At 42.1% G+C, this 19,079-nt stretch overlaps 1 protein-coding gene across 3 annotated transcripts in view; it reads left to right on the top strand.

Annotated features, from left to right (window-relative positions):
* Positions 1–5,091: 5,091 nt before the first annotated feature.
* dab2ipb (DAB2 interacting protein b) overlaps positions 5,092–19,079 on the top strand; it is a 238,381-nt gene continuing 224,393 nt past the window's right edge. For all 3 annotated transcript variants that reach the window (XM_036140370.1, XM_012866171.3, XM_036140369.1), the window contains exon 1: positions 5,092–5,321. In XM_036140370.1, coding sequence (XP_035996263.1) covers positions 5,264–5,321 — 58 coding nt within the window. In that variant the 5' untranslated portion in view covers positions 5,092–5,263. The remainder of the gene's footprint in view (positions 5,322–19,079) is intronic.

Raw genomic sequence — 19,079 nt, 5'->3', positions numbered from 1 at the left:
ATAAGCAGTTACTGAAGCCATTAACGTCATCTTCTGTTTCTGCTTCTTCTCTTCATGTAAGTCACATCTGGTCTGGTGCGTCACCTCCCCGGAGGGGGCCATTATCTATGTCATTGACGGCAATAACCTTATTCTCTTCAGATGACCCAACAGGTCCTGTCTTCCAGTGTTTAACCCTGTGACCGTTCTGGATGGAGCAAATGAAGGCCTTACTGCTGCCGCTAAGAATATGTTCTCTCTCTTTCATCCCGTAGATTATGGTTCTGGCTCAAACAGTCAGTAAAGATCTACTGCTGCCATTCAGGTTGTCTGCTTTTCTTCAACATGGAAAGTACTCCTGGTCGTCTCTGCTCTCTACCTTGTCAAACAGCCAGTCATTGGTAGGTAATGACTGCTGACTGTACACTGAGCCCGGTTCTATTGAAGGGTACTTCCTGTGAAAAACGGGAGGTGGCTCCTTTCTATGTCGACACAAGCTTGTATAGTATTACTGCAAAGTGCTAAGTGCTTTGGCACACTCTTAAAATGTGTTAAAGTGCTGCTTAAACCACTTATTGTGCCTTTTGGATATTTGTGATATACCTGGTTTCATTTTTTTTTTCTGAACTGTTGTCTTTTCTGAAGACTTAACGACTTTTAGCCGCTCTTTCTTGACATTGTGATATACTGAAATGCAACGATTATTTTAAGATTCTTCTAAGTCCTCGTCCAAACCACCATTGGCTTTTGTTTCTTTTAGTGTTTTCTTCCGCTGTCTTTCCTGCTTTACTTGTTCATGTTTCTTTGTGTGCATTTTGCAACCTTGATATCATGAAAGCATCATAACGGGGTTTTAAATGGATTGGAATGTGAAGATGTAGGAAGATTCTTAGTATTGGAATTTGAACTTTTTTGAAATTTGAAAGGGCAGATATTTGCATACACCGCATAAAAAAGAGAAGTAGAAGACTTTTTTTTATATACCTCAACATGTGACTAAATCAGACTAAAACTTTCCTGTTACCGATCAGTTACAATTACCCAAATAATTGATACATTATTGAGTTTTTTCATCTGCTCCTGAAGGCTTTGAGCCAACATTTTCACGAGAGGAACCACTTTGGAGGCAGAAACATTTTCCTCTGCTGACAGCTCAGCAGTGGTGCCATAAAATGAAGACAGCAAAGAAAGGCATCATCCAACAATGTTGAATCTGTCTAATGTTATTAAAGGAATGTCAGTTTGTAGGCAGCTAATGCGCTTAACCTATTATTAAATTAAGAAACAGTAAAAAAAATACAGTTCTTGATAAGCAAATCTAACGAATCTTAAGTACATTAGTTTTGCCTCTCCTTATTGGGAGAAATCAAGTCAAAATCTTCCGTATGGGTGAAATCCTCCTCTTCCTAGCTGGCTCCATCCTCTTATCATCTTCTCACTCTCCTAAATCCCCAAGTTATCTTTCCTCCTCTCACCAAACAATCTCCAAACTATCAATATTCTATCAGAACTCTACCATCCCAGCTGTCAAAACTTTTTCCAAAACCTGAACTTACGGCAACTCTCCATCTTACACCCACATTTTCCCTGAATACTGAGCTGCTTTAATGCCAGTCAAAAACCACAGGCAATCTGAACCGCTTGCCAAAGCAGTCGCAAGGTACGGCTGGGCAGCGAGGCCTCGGGCGTCATCTTTTTATGCTCCTCCCCTAAACGAAGCAAAGCCTTGATACGCCCTTTGTGGAAACGGTCCATTCATAACTCGACGCACGCTTCAAAGCCTCGGGCTCATCTCAGAACATCCCTAGTGAACCGTATCACATTGGTCGCATGTTTTTAGGTTTCTGTTTACAGGCTCCTAACAATAGTTTGATGGAATTTTGGTCCATTCCTCCTTAAAGGCATACTATGCAACATTTTTCAGTTAATTAATGTGTTCCATACCGTTTTGGATGATTAAATGAGTCATTTCAGGTTGAACAAAGGTTTTCTCGGCCGCCCTGGTGGTCTGTGGGGGAAATACCGTACTTGCAAGAGCTCACGGCCCGCACACACAGATTCTGTGTGTGCGGGCCGTGAGCTTAACTCCTGGTCAAACCCAGTCATGATTGTGGGCCGCCATGCTTGCACAAACCTCTTTGTCCCTGCCTACAATTTTTTGGTGCGAAATTTCCCTGTTGGGATCTCTCCAAAACATTAACCGTTGGTCCTTAAGCCACTTTGCAATTGGCTGTGGGTCTGGCGTTTCTCATCCATATTGGTAATCTGTGCCCAGGCTTGTAACTTTCTGGCTGATGTCTTTAGATGTTGCTTCAATATTTCTAAAGAATGTTGTGTGTGCGGCCATTTTTTGGAGTACGCAGGGGACGGCGTGATGAATTGACCGAGCATTTTGATGTATCCATTTGTAGGGTCAGCATCTTTCAGCTTGTTTCCACAAAATCCCTCCAAGAAATAAAAAATGGCAGATTTGTGAAATCGATAATCCGAAAGTCTTACGAACCACACTTTCTCATCAGCTTCAACCCAAACCATCACAATGTATTTTACTTTATTCTGTGGCTGACAGCGCATTCCACAAAAAAACACATTTTGCAGCAGGAAAAGAGAGAACATTATGTTTTGTAAAGTCAAAGTCGAGAGTAGAAACTAATTTAGATGCTGTGGCATGACAGAAAACAAGCAGTTTATGCTAAAAAGCCCTCCGATGTGCCTGAAATAAAACAAATCTGCAAAGAGGTGGGGACCTGATTTCCTCCACATTTATGTAAATCACTCATTGCAAGTTATTTCTAAAGACTGATGGCAGTGTATCGCCTGTTTGTACTGTCCTGCCATTCTTAGATTTAAGGGGTGATTATTTCTCATGTAGGGCAGGTTGGTTTGGATAGCTTTTTTGGGAATAAAATAAAAAAAAAACTTTCTTGAGTAAGGGACAGAACAGACTGCACTTGTTGAGGAAGCTCAGGTTCTTCGGTGCTTGCAGAAAGATGTTGCAGATCTTCTGAATCTTTTGTGGAGCGTGTGATCTCTTCTGCTATCCTCTCTTGCAGTAGCAGAATCAGTCAGTGGCTGCATCCAAAAAGGTTTAATTGGTAAGGACCCTTTAGCCAAAGAGGTCACCATGGTAAGTGCTGTCCAAATAATGCAGTCACAGGAAAAAAGGAAAAGAAGTCTTTATATTTTCTATCATAGTTCCTTTACCATAGAGAATACAGTCTCCCTCACTGGCCCTAAAGAGCCATAAGGAATCCCACAATCCTTCTCACAACATTATGTATGGGCACAGCCTACCTCACAGAAATTAACAAAATTGATCTGAAATATGAGAGAGCACACTTTGTAGTTATTTATTTATTAAATAACTACAAAGTAGTTCCAGATTTGACCCGCATCATCCATGTGTGTTTCTGTTGCGTAATGACATCGGAGTTAAAGGCTGTCCAAAATTGGCATAGTGGTCCGAAGCTCCTTTTTTTTTTTTTTTTTACCCACAATCCTAAGATACATTCACACTAAAAGGCGAACAAGGCAAATGGAGGAAGGGAATTACACGTTATCCCCGTGTAAAGGCAAGTTCAGGAGCGACTTAAAGACCCGCAACTCCAACGATATATTCAAGGGACGCAAATGGGGCAAATAGAGCGAAGCAAAATTTCGCTCTAGTTGAACAATCTGAACTTTTCTGTCACTTCGCATCTCATCGTGTCCTCATTGTCCATCTTTTTAAGCACAAATGGGGTTTTTTTATGCGTTGCATATTTAGACAGTACATTTAGGCTGTATTTCTACTGAGTAATGATGGATTTACTGACCAAAGGCACCTGCAGTTCGTGTCGCAGAGGGACAGCAGCTCCTCTCACAGGGTTCTGAAAAGACGGCAGTACCGCTGGAAGCAACCGTCATCCAGACGCAGCCGCAGGTGGAGGTGGATTGTTTGCTAGAGGAAATGTCAAGCGACCAACACCAGGCGATAAAGGTGAAAAATGTTGTTGGTGTGAACGTACTTTTACTGTTGACCTCATGACAGGTGAAAGAACAGGAGCTAAGAGCTATAATTAGAACATTTGGGATGCAGCCACGGTCCTAATAGCTCAACAAGCTAATGACAAAAGGCTGGTTCTGTTCTGGGTACTCTTTTAGAATCTCATTGTGCAAATGATGATTCTTACGGACAACCCGAGCGTCCTCTTCATCATACAACAAAAGCGTCTTCAGTGAGAGGCTTCTTCAGATCTGCTGTAAGACAGACCGCTACAGGTGAGACCTCCTGCCCACAGCCGCCAGCATCTACAACAACTCTTTCAACACACCTGCATAGTATAAGTTAAAACATTCAATTTTCATTTGGGACTTCTAGAATATTTTGAACGGAATAGTCCAGTCCCGTGATTATGTCTGTTCTCACTTCAGTGGAAAAAGTATGTGCTTGATGCTGCCGCTGAAGTACCGCGCTCTGCATAATGGCATGCGTGTTTCGCAGGCGCATTCGTTTTCTAGCGTTTCTGAGAGCACGGCGCCCTTATTTGAATTGTAAACCAAATGCACACTGCAGACCTGCAAACTTTGACAATCAAGAGGCCTCGGGCTGACCGATTTTGCAATTCCTCGTGCGTTCTCTCGCGCACGTGCCGGCGTTGTGCGCATGCAGCTTCGCCTTCTGCAAATTCGCAGAAGGCGAATTGGATCCGTCATCCACACAGAGCTAAACTGATGTAGTACATGTGAGCTCTGAAGTGGTTCAGTGTTCAGCCCTGCAAGGTTAGAGAGAGAGAGAGAGAGAGAGAGAGAGAGAGAGAGAGAGAGAGAGAGAGAGAGAGAGAGAGAGAGAGAGAGAGAGAGAGAGAGAGGGGAGGGAAGAGGGATGGCTCAACGCCTCAGTGAGTAAGCCTACACTAAAGGTAATTGCTTCGTTCCTTCCCTCAGCACCTCCTCCGGCTCCCTTCGCTCCTCCCCTCCTCTTGCCTCCGTGCACGTCAAAGATCTCCATCTGCAGTTGCATGTGCTTTCACGCCCCCCCCCCCCCCCCCCCCCCACACACACACACCCCTTTTAAACAGGGAACGAGAACAAGAATGAGAGAAACTGAGAGTGAGACGTCCGCAGTCACTTTCCAAGGTAATCAGAGGAACCGTTCCCCTTCCCGTGCCGTCCTCCCGGCCCTGGTGGCGGTGACGCGCACGCCGCTGTCTCTCCCTCTGAGCTGCCACACGGACTCCCTCACCACAACGCACAGGGAGCGCGGCTTGCTGGTTTGTCTCACTCTCTGGAGCAAAGATCGAAGATGCAGCAGCAGCAGCAGCATCAGCAACAAGAGAACGCGTTTTCTTATACCCCCTCAGGTGAGTACATCTCTCATCACCATCTTTCCCTTTTGGTGCAGATTTCAGCGTCCCGTTTGATCGATTTTTTTTTACAAGTGTTACATTTCTTATCAGTTTTCTTCTCTCTGAGTCTGTACGTTAATTTGTTCCCCCCCTTCTTCACACCCCTATATTTAGAGCATGTGTTACGGGAGGTGATAATGCTTGTTGTTGTTGTTGTGCCTCCTTCCATATGGCAGTGCTGAAGGTGGAGTAGCTGCTGTTACTACTACTGGCTCACTCCTAAAGCCCAGCTGCGAAACTACATATGGACGAGGGAGTAGTTGATTCTTGTGACCTACATATCAGAACAAGGCTCAGTTTTTTTTTTCTTCTTTAAACTCAATTCTGCTGCAGCTTCCTACCATAACAAAAAAAAGCGTTATTTATGAGCATCCTCCTTTAGAAAGACTGCATCACAGAACTCTGACTGAGATGGGAATCCGAGCAACATTCATTTGTGAGATAATATATATATAAGGTATGAATATAGATTGTTTCCATACGGGTTGCTTCTTTCCACGAGCCACAGGTTGCAACAAGAAACGTAGGCTGGAAACGTTGCAAAGAAGCAGATTAATTCATTGCCTACGTGCAACATATGAAGTGGTTAGCTTTTGTTCTGAGAGAAATAAACTGCTCACATGAACAGCTCTTCATCACCAAAGAGGCAGTGCCTTGTGAGATAATTTACAATAGATCCTATGAATATTTCCAGATTTTTATTTTCATGCTATAAGTACAAACACGATCGTAATTAAGAATCATTTTTGTGATAACAATGACTGCAGAATGGAAGAAATAAAAATGCATGCAGTTAAACTTCTTTTTTTTTTTACATACAAAAAAATAATAATCTGAAAAGTGTGGCATGCAACTGGATTCTGCAATTACAACTGCAAGTCGGGGTATGCCTTTTTGTAAATATGAATAATGACATTTGTGGCCATTTCTATTTGCCATAAAGCTCAAGTTAAATCAGATTGCATAGAGGTCATATATGAACAGGAGTTTTCAAATCTCCCTTCAGATTCTGAATTTAATTTAATTTTGGATTTTGACTTGGCCATTTTTACACACGAATGTGCTCCGATCTAAACCATTTTATTGTAGCTGTATGTTTAGGGTTGGTGTCAGTCTCCAAAGTCATCTACTGCATTTCACAGCTAGGCTTATAGAACTGTCCTGTATTTCAGCCTTTTTGGTTTTTCTTTCAACCTCTTTTGTCTTCCCTATCGTTGCTGTGTTTCACCATGGGGATTGTGTTTTTAAGATGAGATGCAGGTTTAGTTTTTTTTTTTTTTACCACACATAAAAGTTTTCATTTTGGCTAATGTTGACTTTTGCTCCCATCTGACCAGAACATCTTCTTTCACGTTTGCTGTTTCCCTTACATGGCTTTTGGTAAACTGGATTGACGGGACTGATGCAATTCAACTTTTATCTGCATCCTGCAAAAACTGCAGAAAACTGGTCCCCAAAGACTTAAGTTTTAGATCACTATGCTATCTGACAAATTATGTCTTGCTTTAAATTCTCAGCAACTTTATCCTTGACTTGTTTGCTGTGTTCTTTTGTCCTCATTATGTCATTAGCTACATGCACAAAATTTCACGATCAGATTAAACTGTATTTGGATTGAAAAACAATTGGATTGTACAGTTTATATAGGCGCACAATCAATTAATCTGATCATAATGTGTGTGTATATGCAACCACCTTTATTCAGAATAGAACCACTCTGATGTGCAGTTATCAAATTCCCCTAAAAGAAAACACAGAAGAAGGTAAAATACCAAACAAGGCAGTAGTGTACATGTTCATTTGTCTTCAGAGCGCCCCGGCTTGACTTGCACGAGGTTCGAATTACAGTTGAAACATTACTGAATAACTAATAATTTTGAGCTCCATTAATGTTTCGAATAGAAAGGTCATACAGTTTTTCCACCATTCAACAACGCAGAAATAAGTTACATCTGCACTCGGGTCAGTTTGCCACATTCGGAATAACTTCAGCCTTACAATTGTTTATATGGATGGTGATCAGATTATCAATCACCATAAACCACCCCTCTCATTCGGATTGCAATTTCATTCAGATTGAGCTAAATCCGATCACATTATTATGATTGGCTAGCCTCGTGAGACCATCCTGATCTCGCGAGCTTTCAAGGTTTCACTCGCAGATCAGTCTGGCTACTCTCCGTTAAAGAAAATTTGGAGCCGTTCACCAAACGAACGTCCAATCAGCGTTGGCTTTGAGGCGGGTTGAGGTGTGACGCAACGGGAAGCGCGACAGTTCAGTCTAAAGAACATGGCGGCTTCAGCCGATGAAACTAGCGTTAGCGTGGCTATCGAGCAAGTTTTATCGGAATTACAGAGTATTTATTTGCTGAGCTAACGAGCCTTTACCTGCAGCAGCAAGAGTAGCTTGGCTTGTGGTTGTGTTTTCGTCGTCGCTCTGTTACGAGCGACGACGAATCTGATTGGTTCATTTGGCCCGTCTATCACCAACATTGGCCAATCAGCTAACCAGTATTTTCGCCCCTTCCCAAAGTTACTTCAACGGAAGGTTTCCAGATGGATATGCGGAGCAAATCTATCTGGCGGAGTCAGGTAAATGATTGGCTTGTTAACATGCCACATTTTTATTCCTTTTTTTTTTCCCCAGTGTCCTGTCTAGCGATGTGGCAATAAAAATTGATGTCTTAATGCCAAATAGATTTTACTTTCATAAGTGGAGCAATCAGCTTTCGCCATAGTGCTCTGCTTAATTTATGCATGTAAATAGTTTTATTGTGATTCCTGCGGGGATACTTTCAAATTATGTGGACACTACAATGGGAAAGTAGGAGAGTAAAGGAAGAACAAGAAGAGAAAAAAAGAAAGAGAAGAGGTGAAAGAAAGAAGAGATAAAAGGGAAAGAATGATAAAATGTTCATCACCTGGAAAGAGAGATGTAAAAAGAACAGCACAATCAACAGACATAGTGTAACAGATACAATAGAGTAACACCTTGATATCATTGCTAAATCATATGTATTATTATTTAAACTGACATGTATAACGTGATACCTGAGAAAAGAAAGTAAAAAAAATAATAAAATAAATAAATAAATTACGGGCTTTCTGTATAGAAGTGAACACTTAGTACCTGGAACCCAGCACCTGTGGGTGTTTGTGAGAGTGCACTTGTGTATGTGAGATTTATCAGAAGAAAAAGGCTCAATAGTGGTTGTGAAGAACCAAAGGCCCTCCTTCCCCGAGCACCGAGGCAGGAGCCAGATGACCCATAACCCCGGACCCCCAAAGGGGCCCCCAAAGCAGGGCGCCCAAGAGGGGCCAACACTGGAAATCTGCCCCCCCACCAAGGAAGGAGGAGAGACGACCCCGAGGAAATCCCCCAGCCACCGCAATGCCGAAGCCCCCAGGAGCCGCGGGGGCGAGCACCTAGCGGAGACTTGAGATGTTCTTGGAGAGGGAGCGGTTCGGAACCGAACCTGGCAAAAAATAAAATAAAAAATAATAATAATAAATAAATAAATCTCATTAACACCATCCCACCCTAGTGCCCCACTCACCACACACAGAATTTCAAAAAAAAAAAGAAAAAAAAGGGACAACTGCGTACACACATTTCCACATAACACTCACATCCAACAATCCCAAGTGGGGTGTGGGGGGTGGGTGGGCACCACAATCCAACTATCCGACTGCCAGTGCCCGACCCCCGATCCCGGACCAGATGCCCCCCCCCCAGACCAGGGGGGGCATCTGACCCACAGGGGTCACCCAACCAGAACCCCCCTCACCCCCTAAATACCTAATAAACCCTCTCCCTCCCCCAACTTACCCTAGCCACCCCTCCCCCGCCCCTTTTTGGGGAGAGCAGAGGCATCAGCCCCAGTCCCGGCAAGCTACCCGGGCCACACAGCAACCCCCCGCCAAGACCCCAGACCCTGTGGCCCGCTCCTCCTCCAGGCCCCAGACTTCATGCCGCAATCGTAGAACGGGGGTGTGGAAAAGACCCCGATCCTCCCTAAGCCCGCTCAGATGTTGTGTTGTTTCATGTTGTTCTCAAGTGTGTCTAAAACTGGGAGCACCGAAGGGGGTGCCCGGCACAGTCCACTCCCCCCCCCCCCTCCGGAAGGTAGCTGGTACCAGCGCACCCCTTCCAAGCAACTGCCCAGAACCCTCAATGTCTAAATGCCACCCGAGGCGAGGCTCACATAAGCCCCCCCCCCCCCCCCCCCCCCCACACACACACACACACACAGATGTCTTCACCCCCACCCCCCATACCATGGCCTACATGTATGTGTGTTGTGAAAATATTTGGAGTGAAAGTGTCTAAAATGCATGATAAAATTGGGGTGAGGGACGTCATCAGAAAGTGGCAACCTCCAGTAATGCCCCACACATTTTTATTCCGATCAGCCCTTTATTCCGATTACTTTTGTCCATGCAAACATACCTAATGTTTACTAATTATCTCTAACAAATCCCTGTAGCCTTGCAAAAATATTCACTATTGTCCAATGTTCCAATATTATTTTATTTGCTATATTTGCACAAACTAGTGAGTGATGTGATATGAGAAAACAAAAACGTATAAAATAATAAAAAAAATATGCTATGTGAATATGTAACCAGCCTTTTTGCCATATAGCTGCTAAAAAGTTGTGGTACAACCAATTACCTTAAAAAGTGACATAATTAGTGAAATGAAGGCCATCTGTGAGTAATCCAAATCTTACATGATCCGGCAGCATAAACACACCTTTTGTGAAAGGCCACAGAGGCTGCAGCACCACTGAGAAAGATGCATCACACTACGAAGACCAAGGAGCTCTCCAAACAAGTCAGGGATAAAGTTGTTGAGAAGAACAGGAAGTCAGGTTGGGGTTATAAAAAAATATAATATTTCATGTTCCCCTGGAGAACCATTGAATCCATCATCTTCAAAATGAAAGCACAGGGTACCCCGACAAACCAGCCAGGAGAGGGCCACCCCCCATCAAAAACTCAGACCAGGCAAGGACGATATTAGTCAGAGAGGCAGCACACAAAGGTAACCCTGGAGGAGCTGCAGAGCTCCACAGCAGAGACCGGATCTGACCGTAGAACCACAGTAGGCTGTACACACCACAGAGCTGAGCTTTATGGAAGAGTGGCCAGAATAAAGCCAATGGTTAGCCTTAAAAATAAGAAGTGAATATCTGTGCATGGCACTGTAGCTGGATCACACACAGTTGTTATTGGTAATGGGAAAGTGTATGCACACTGACATATTCCACTTTTGTCATGATTTGCACTAACCTAGTTATAGCTATACTGTAAAATCTAGACACACAATAAGAGAAGCAATCTAGACCAGATCTCTCTCTCTCACCAGGAAACCCAAATGTAATGTTTCTGTTTAGATTCTCGGCCACCCAGACCATCATTCATGCTCAAATTGAAGGACACCTGGAACAGATTTAATGATGTAGCTGTCAGTATTTTCCACGGCTGACTGACACGTCGGTGCAGTTCTGACACAGCGCCTGCTACCCATTACCATCTTTTCAGCTCTAGGGGGAAATCATTACCCGCTTGTGTATTTAGGTTGATACACATCACCTTTTCACATGAGCACAACAGGCTGCAACAAAAGTACCACTTAAGATGTGTGCGCGGAAGGTGTGGGCTGTACCTGCTTCATGGTAATTTATTGCTTATGTGTTGACTTGCCTGATGTGATGACAGTGACAAATGGGTTATGGTCAGGTGAGAGTCTACGAAGTTAAACAGACAACGTAAAAGTGTTAATGGTCCTTGAGATGATCAACACTTACTCACAGCCTCCTTGTGTTAGAAATGTTACATAATCTTCTGCCTCCGTTGCTGAAAAACCTAATCAAAGAGCCAATCTGCCATTAAGAGTGACAAGTACATACTGACATTTGCTGCAAACAAGGAAACACACAAACTGCTCTGACCATGTACTATAATATGATATGCGACTCAATTCTAGGACCACCTAGGATAGGTGATTAAAGATCCAAAATAATATTGCATTGTTTTAGGTAGTACTATCATGATATCACACCAAGCATAAAATAAAAAGATTTATTTTTCAAGAGAAAACTGATTGTGAAGACATTACAACTAACATAAACGTGATGTTGGAAACCAGTTCTAATAATCTATGGTATCTTTGTGAGTTATTCCTGAACACCAGCCATATGTTTAAAAGCTTTTTTCCTGTAAATGTTCACACACTAAAAACATTTATTTTGTAAAATACATTGTGGGCCAAGGCGAAGATCAAGGGCAGGTATATTAATGCAGAGCGTATCATCACAATTTTAATAAAAAGGTGTTAACCGGTTACTTTAAGGCAAGGCAAGTTAATTTATATAGCACATTTAAATAAAAAGACAATTCAAAGCGCTGGCCAAGAAAAGTTGGACTACTGACTTAATTTCAAGATGATTCAGTTAAATATAACAGTTTGAATAGAACATTCAAAAGCAACTTTAAGCAAATAGGTTTTTAACCTTGATTCAAAGGAACTCAGGGTTTCAGCACTTTTACAGTCTTCAGGGAGTTTTTTCCAGATAAGTGGAGCATAAGAACTAAATGCTGCTTCTCCATGTTTGTTTTGGGTGTACAGAGAAGACTTGAAGACTTGAGTGGTCTGGGCAAGTGACACAATGATAACAAGTCTATGATGTATTTAGGTGCTAAGCCAGTCAGTGTTTTATAGACTGACAGGAGTATTTTAAAGTCAGTTCTCTGAGATACAGGGACTTCAGAACTAAGGTGATGTGCTATACTTTCTTAGTGTGGATGCAGGCAGCAGCGTTCTGGATCAACTGCAGCTGTCTGATCAACTTTTTAGGCAGATCTGTGAAGACGCTATTAGTGTAATCGATTCAACTAAAGATTCCTTTTTTGAGATCCTGCTGAGACATTAGTCCTTTAATCCTGGAAATATTTTTCAGGCGACTTTAGTCAGAGCATAAAAAGGAATAAAAAAGTTTATACTTCAAATTGGCCAAAGAAATAGTCATCCCACTGCAATAGTTTATTTTCATGAGATTCCATAGAAAGTACTTTGGTCGCCACTTTATATTTACATGTTTTATTTGAGAGTGCCATGAACTCAGTTTTGCTTCTATTTATAAAAAATAGATTGTGAAAAACTAGTAGATTAGAGACATTAATGTGTTTAAATGGTAAATGGCTTGTACTTGTACAGCACTTTAACTAGTCCGACGACCCTGAAGCACCTTATACTACATTCGGTCATTCGCCTATTCACACACATTCACACCCTGATGCTAGTGAGCTATGCTAGTAGCCACAGTTACCCTGGGGCAGACTGATGGCGGTGTGGCTGCCACACATCAGGCCCTCTGACCACTGCCAGCAGGCAAGTGTCCTGCCCAAGGATACAACAACTGAGACGGTCAGAGCGTGGGATTGAACCAGCAACCTGCCAATTGCTAGAGGATGGACAATAGGTAATTGTCTAATCTGTGTGAAAAATGAATTCTGCATCTGATAAATTATCCTAAAAACGATTTCTATCTGGGGATGAAAATCAGGGATCCTAGTGTGGAGCCCTGTGGAACCCCTTTGCAAAATGAAGAAAGGTAGGAACAGGACCCAGAATAGTGGACACATTGTGTTTCAGCAAAGAGGTTATTCAAAACTAACTCATACTACATGATCACAAGTCATTATGATGGAGTTAGGGAATTTTAAGAAATAAAGTAAAAAAGCAGCACTTTTTTAATTTGTTATTTTTCCAATCAAATTCTTATTGTCCTTACAGGTCTGTTTAAAAGGTCAGTTAGACTGCTGTAAGACTAAGAAATAAGACTAAGAAAGTAGAGCACATCAGCCCAGTTCTAAAATTCTTACACTGGCTCCCTTTATCTCAGGGAATTGACTTTGAAATACTCCTGTCATTTTTCATCAGCTAAACGTTACCACATTAGTAATTTAATATGATGCATAAAGCTGAAAGGAATGAGAAGAAACCCCCAAAATCTTTTTCCCCAAAAGAAAAAATTGCTGTTAATATTTTAAATACTTAAATAAAATTACAAATATAAAACATCTTAGATACTCAATTAATACAGCAACATTTAAGTGCATGATATAAAAACTTAGGTTTTAAATTGTACAAATAAGTCAAGTGAAGTTCTGTTGTCCTAAAAGTGTTTTAGGACATCAGAACCGTCCTGCTTGGTGCAGAACTTCAAAGTTTTCTTGATGCTTCTAATTCAGGTGAGCCAGGAGGCAAAAAATCCATAGTCTGTAGGAGTCGCAACGTAGGTGCACATACTTTAATGTGATGGGAAGTCAATATTAACCTCCAGATTTTCTCAGCATTTTGAGATGCGGTGAAAACAAGACCAGAAATATCAAAGTTATATAGAGGTATATTTGAGGCCTGAACTTCAGTTTTCTTAAGGGCTCCAACTAGAGTTGACTTAACAGAAATGTTTCAAATAAAATGTTAGACAAGCATCTCCACCAAATTTAGAGTATTGATTTAAATCTGTTTTGGCTTTTTACAGAAAAAAAAGTCAATACCAGTTATGTGCGCTATACCAGCTTCTGTTAAACAGAAGCTTATAATTGCATGGTTAGCCATTGATGGAGAAATAAAATGCTAATTTGTTCCAGTTATTGATCTGCTCGGTCAGAAGTTAAAGTAGACAAAGCAGCATAATAACACAGGTCTTGGTACATGCAAATAAAGGGTAGCCATTTGTCACATGAGTAGGCTGGAACATTTAGCTGCCATCTGATTTGAAGCCTCATATCTTTGACAGTGACAATGATGACCGCGATAGTTTTATAACCTTTTGAAACACACAATCATACGGAGCAAATCTACATGACCACATGTATACACATGTAAAATGTGTGATCTTACATTCCTGTTAATTTCAAGGTTATGTTAATGTGCTTAAATACATCTCTGCTCCATAATCTGGATACAAATACTCAAAAACCTGAACTTGTGATGGTGGTTTTATGTAATCCAGGTATAGAAACAAACTTGTAATTAGCTTTCCTCTTAAGAATAAATGTAATATTGCCGTGCTCTGATGTCACATTGTCATGTGACTGTGGAAAGCCATTGAAGATGCTATATAAGCAGGAAGTAGTGGCTGCCAGGAAAGGCTAGGGAGGAGCTGGGGAAAAAGTTTGTTGGTGGCTGTAGGAGCCGCCTACTGGGGCCAGATTGGGCAAGAAGTAGCAGGGTTGTTGTTGTTGATACCACAGAGTTGGCCAGGTGTTAATGGCGAGCTAGGAACCCTCTGCTAAGGCAAGAAAGCCTGAAGCTCATCTAAGCCCAAAATTCACCTGTAGGGTATCACCTGATCTGATTGGGCTGATAGGAGGCTTCATAGCCTATCCTTTAAATAACTTTTCTGCTCCTCTAATGTGAGTACTTTGTAGAGCCAATTTTTTTTTTGACAATTACAGCAGCAAGTGGCTTTGGCTAAGTCACTATGAGCTCGCCACATTTTGCCACTGGTATTCTTTCCTATTCCCAAAGGCTAAAATGCTCCAGCTCCTTCATACTGGATGTTTTTTGCTCGTGAACAGCGAGTCTAACCACCGATTCTCACTTGAAGGTCTGGATTTTGAATAGACCATTTCAACATATTTGAATCCTTCTCCTTAAATCTCTCAAGGGGAGCTTCAGCAGTATGCTTTGGGTCATTGTCCTGCGTAAAGGTGAACCTTTGTGCCAGTCTGAATCCACAGGCAAGCTGACCAAATTTCCCTGCATTTGGTACCATTCATCTTTTCTTCATCTCGTACAAAGCTTTTTTTCTGGCCACTCTTCCATAAAGCCCAGTTCTAAGTGTACAGCTTATTGTCGTCATATGGACAGAGACTCCAATCTCTGCTATGAAGCTCTTCTACTTCCTCAGGGTTACCTTTGGTCTCTGCTGCCTCTGTGATTAATGACCTCCTTGCCCAGCCTGTGAGTTTTGATGGGTAGCCCTTTTCTTGGAGGGTTTGTTGTGGTCCAATGGATGGATTTGATGGTGATCCAAGATAACATCACGGATTTGGATGTTTTATAACCCTACCCTGATCATTAATCATTGTTATGGGCCATCAAGCCAGATCAGAATTGTCCCCTTCAATAAGCAACAATCAAGAACAACACTTTTTATGAGACAATATCTCTAATCAGCGCTGTGGACATGCACTCTGTAGAGCGTTAAATCATGCCTTTATTTTTGGCAATCTAATGAGTGCGTCTGGATTTTGCATATGCCATGTGAATTAATATCCCTGTATTGCAGAAGGGATATGGTGTCCAGTGAAAGGAATTGGTCATTTTTCAAAAATATATCAAGACATTTTGGAAAAATGCATACTCCTAACTTTGTGGTAACAGTTTGAGGATGGCCTCTGTCTCTTCCAACAGAGGCCACAAGAGCACAAAGCAAGGTCCAGCAACATGAACAAGTGCATTTGTTGTGAAAGAACCTGACTGGGTCCTGAATTACACCCGATAGTGCACCTTTGAGGTTAATTCAAGTAGGCCTGTTTGCCAGATGAGTCCAACATCAGTGTCTGACCTCAAAAATATATTTTTCGGGAAGAATGATCAACATCTATGTAAAATGAGACGCTTTAGTGACATTCTGAATCTAACTTTGACTGAAAGATGAATTCTTGCATTATCTGTGCGTTAACAAACATAAGAGCATCCATCTTGTCCCACTCCGGTTTCAACTGTTTGTGTCTGAACCAAAAACGGTTCGGGCAAATCGCGTTGCGGTATTGGGGTTTAAGGCGAGACAAACCGGTGTAACAAAACCAAGAGCTGCTCAGCCCACAGCTGAACCAACATTAACATGGCAGTGCTGGAAGACGCACGCATAGCTACTGCCTTCACATTTGTTTGGTCAGAATCCACAATTTCATCTTTGAAAGAAGAACAGCAAGAAGTGTATTGACTAGCTTACCTACTTGTGGTTTGTTACAGCAGCTGCTGCTCATATTTTCATTTGGTACTGTCATTGGCTAAAACCAAACCTTTGGTAGGCGGCCACTAGGTGTCTGCTCCTTTCACCAAAAGGATCCAATGGGAGCAGACCAAGATTGATAATGTGCAGAATTCAAGTGCTGCACATTATCAATCTGGCTTGCCAGGTTATTCTGGCAAGCCTGCATTCAATTACATTCTAAATCACTTCAAAAATACTTTATTAATCCTATAGTAAAAATACATTGTTCCAGAAACTCAAACCATCAGGCTGTGGTAAGGAAGGATCCTCATAAACAGTAGTAAGTAGTACAGAAAATCTAAAGAGGTGCTGACTGAACACACACTCTTGTTTTGTGAAGAGAATATTCAGGGTTGTACATTATGTTCATCATTTTATGAAGCATCCTTGTTTGCACAATTGTCTACAGGCTCCAGCACAGTCTTCAAAACAGAGTTAGCCTTCTTTTCAGCTGATTCAGGTTTTATTCAGTAACTTGCTCTGCTACTCCAAAAAGAGGATGGCAGAAGAGATGACACTCTGTAAAAGACACATATACATCTTGCTGCAAACACTGAAAGGCTGAAGCTTCTTCAAAAGGTACAGTTTGCATTTACCCTTCGTATAGATAACTTTACTGTGGAACATCGATCCACTCTTTTGTCCAGGTGAATAGCAAGGTATATATACTTCTCCACCATCTCCACTTCTTCTCCCCTAAAGGATATAGTGGTTTTTTCCTAAAATCTAGAATCCTATCCTTTGTTTCATTCAGATTCAAGATAAGGTGATTATTTCCACACCATGCCACAAAGTGGTCCACCAGCTCTCTGTATTCAGCAAGACAGACAGGAGTCTGTCTTGTTCTGGAAGTCTGGGAGTATAGAGGGCAAAGAAATGGCAAGAATACAGTCCCCTGTGGTACTCCTGTGCTGCTGACCATCTGGTTCTTGTTGATTTGTTTTTTTTCACACACTGTGGTCTGTTTGTCAGGTAGTATTCAATCCAGAGATTGTTGAGGCTTCCACCTGTTTCCTCTAGAGTATCCATCACAAATATAATCAAACTGATTGTATTAAATGTACCATAGAAATCAAAGAACATGTCCATCAAAGATGGCTTGTACTTGTGTAGTCCTTTATCAAGGCTAACAACCCCAAAGCACTTCACCCATTCACACACCCAGTCACACCCTGACGGTGGTGAGCTATCTTTGTAGCCACAGCTGCCCTGGGGCAGACCGACAGGGGCGAGGCTGCCGTACATCGGTGCTACCGATGACCACCACCAGCAGGCAATGCAGGTGAAGTGTCTTTCCCAAGGACACAGCAACTGAGACGGTGGGAGTGGGGGATCGAACCAGCAATCTGCCAGTTACAGGACAACTCCTGTGCCACTGTCGCCCACAGTATTGCCTCCATTGTCCAGATGACAGTGGGTTTGTTAAATCAGGTGTATGATGGTGTCTTTGACTCCAACTCCATGGAGAAACTGAAGTGTGTCCTGAAATGTGCTTGTTTGCTTACTCGTGTGAATCAACAAGAGTCTCTGGGGGACTTTCATAATGGGGGATGTCAGGGCAGCAGGTCTGTAAGACTAATGGGTGAGCTTTCTTTGGGAGGATGTCTTCCACAACACTGGAAACCTCTCCTGGGTCAGGCTAAGGTTGATGAGGTTCTGCAAAATCCCACAAAGCTTGTCAACCCAGGCTCTTTAGGGCGGAAAGGCTAACACCACCCGGACATGCCACCTTGTTTCCGTTCAATCACTTCAGCTGCCTACTCACCTGTCTGCTAGAGACAGACAGGCTAAAGAGGGAGATGAAAGGAGCACCGGTATCTCCTGAATGGCCTTAAGAGAGAAGCAGCAGGATGACCGAGGTGGAGGAAAAAAAAAACCTTTCAGGTGTGACTGGGCAAGGGAGGATGGTAAAGGTCTGCTCAAACTTATATTGTTCTTGTCTGTGCAAATTCTCAGTTATCCGGGTCATTGCAAAAGCAGACAGGCTTAAATCGGAGGCCACCAGACTTTCACTCATTTTTTTTTCTGAAAATGTTTCGACACCTCTCCAGGAGTCTTTGTCAATTCTGGTGGCTCGCACTTGAGCTGGAACTTATATTGTTCTTGTATTGTTCTGCCGTTGTGGTGATCTAGGCGTAATTATTGGAAAAGCATCTCACTGTTCTGGTGGTGAGAGTGTTGTCCACACAGGATTTCTGATAGTTAGTCACATTCTCAGTTGTGGCATTGATGTCTTCTCCATGGGGCTCAAAGAGTGCCTCCCAGTCCTTAGCCTCAAAACAACCCTGCAGAGCTTAATGTATATCTGAAGCCACCTGTGTCATTATGGGACCTAGTTCAAATAATGCTCTTTTCTTGTCTTGATGAAAACCCTGCATTTGCTGCTGAAATGCTATTTTTCGTTCAGAAATCAATCACGTCTTGAATGCTTGCTTTTAAACGTTTTCTCCTGGTTATAAAATATATTTACAATTTAAAAGATTGAAGCAGTACATAAAAAAACACAGCACATATATTTCAATAATTTTTCTTCAGAAGAACTGCAATGTATTGCTCAAACAAACTGATAGTAAGCTGCAGAAAGCCATAATGCTCCCAGCTGCAGCACACATGAAACACATGTAGTCCGAAGAATTGATTTTTAGCAGTGTAAAATCCTAAAGGTTGTTTCTTTTCCTAAATTTACTTTTATTCA

This window comes from Fundulus heteroclitus, chromosome 8 (assembly GCF_011125445.2).
Source record: "Fundulus heteroclitus isolate FHET01 chromosome 8, MU-UCD_Fhet_4.1, whole genome shotgun sequence".
NCBI classification, from domain to species: Eukaryota; Metazoa; Chordata; class Actinopteri; order Cyprinodontiformes; family Fundulidae; genus Fundulus; species Fundulus heteroclitus.
The sequence above is the reverse complement of the archived record's forward strand: the minus strand, read 5'-3'. Positions and strand labels throughout refer to the sequence as shown.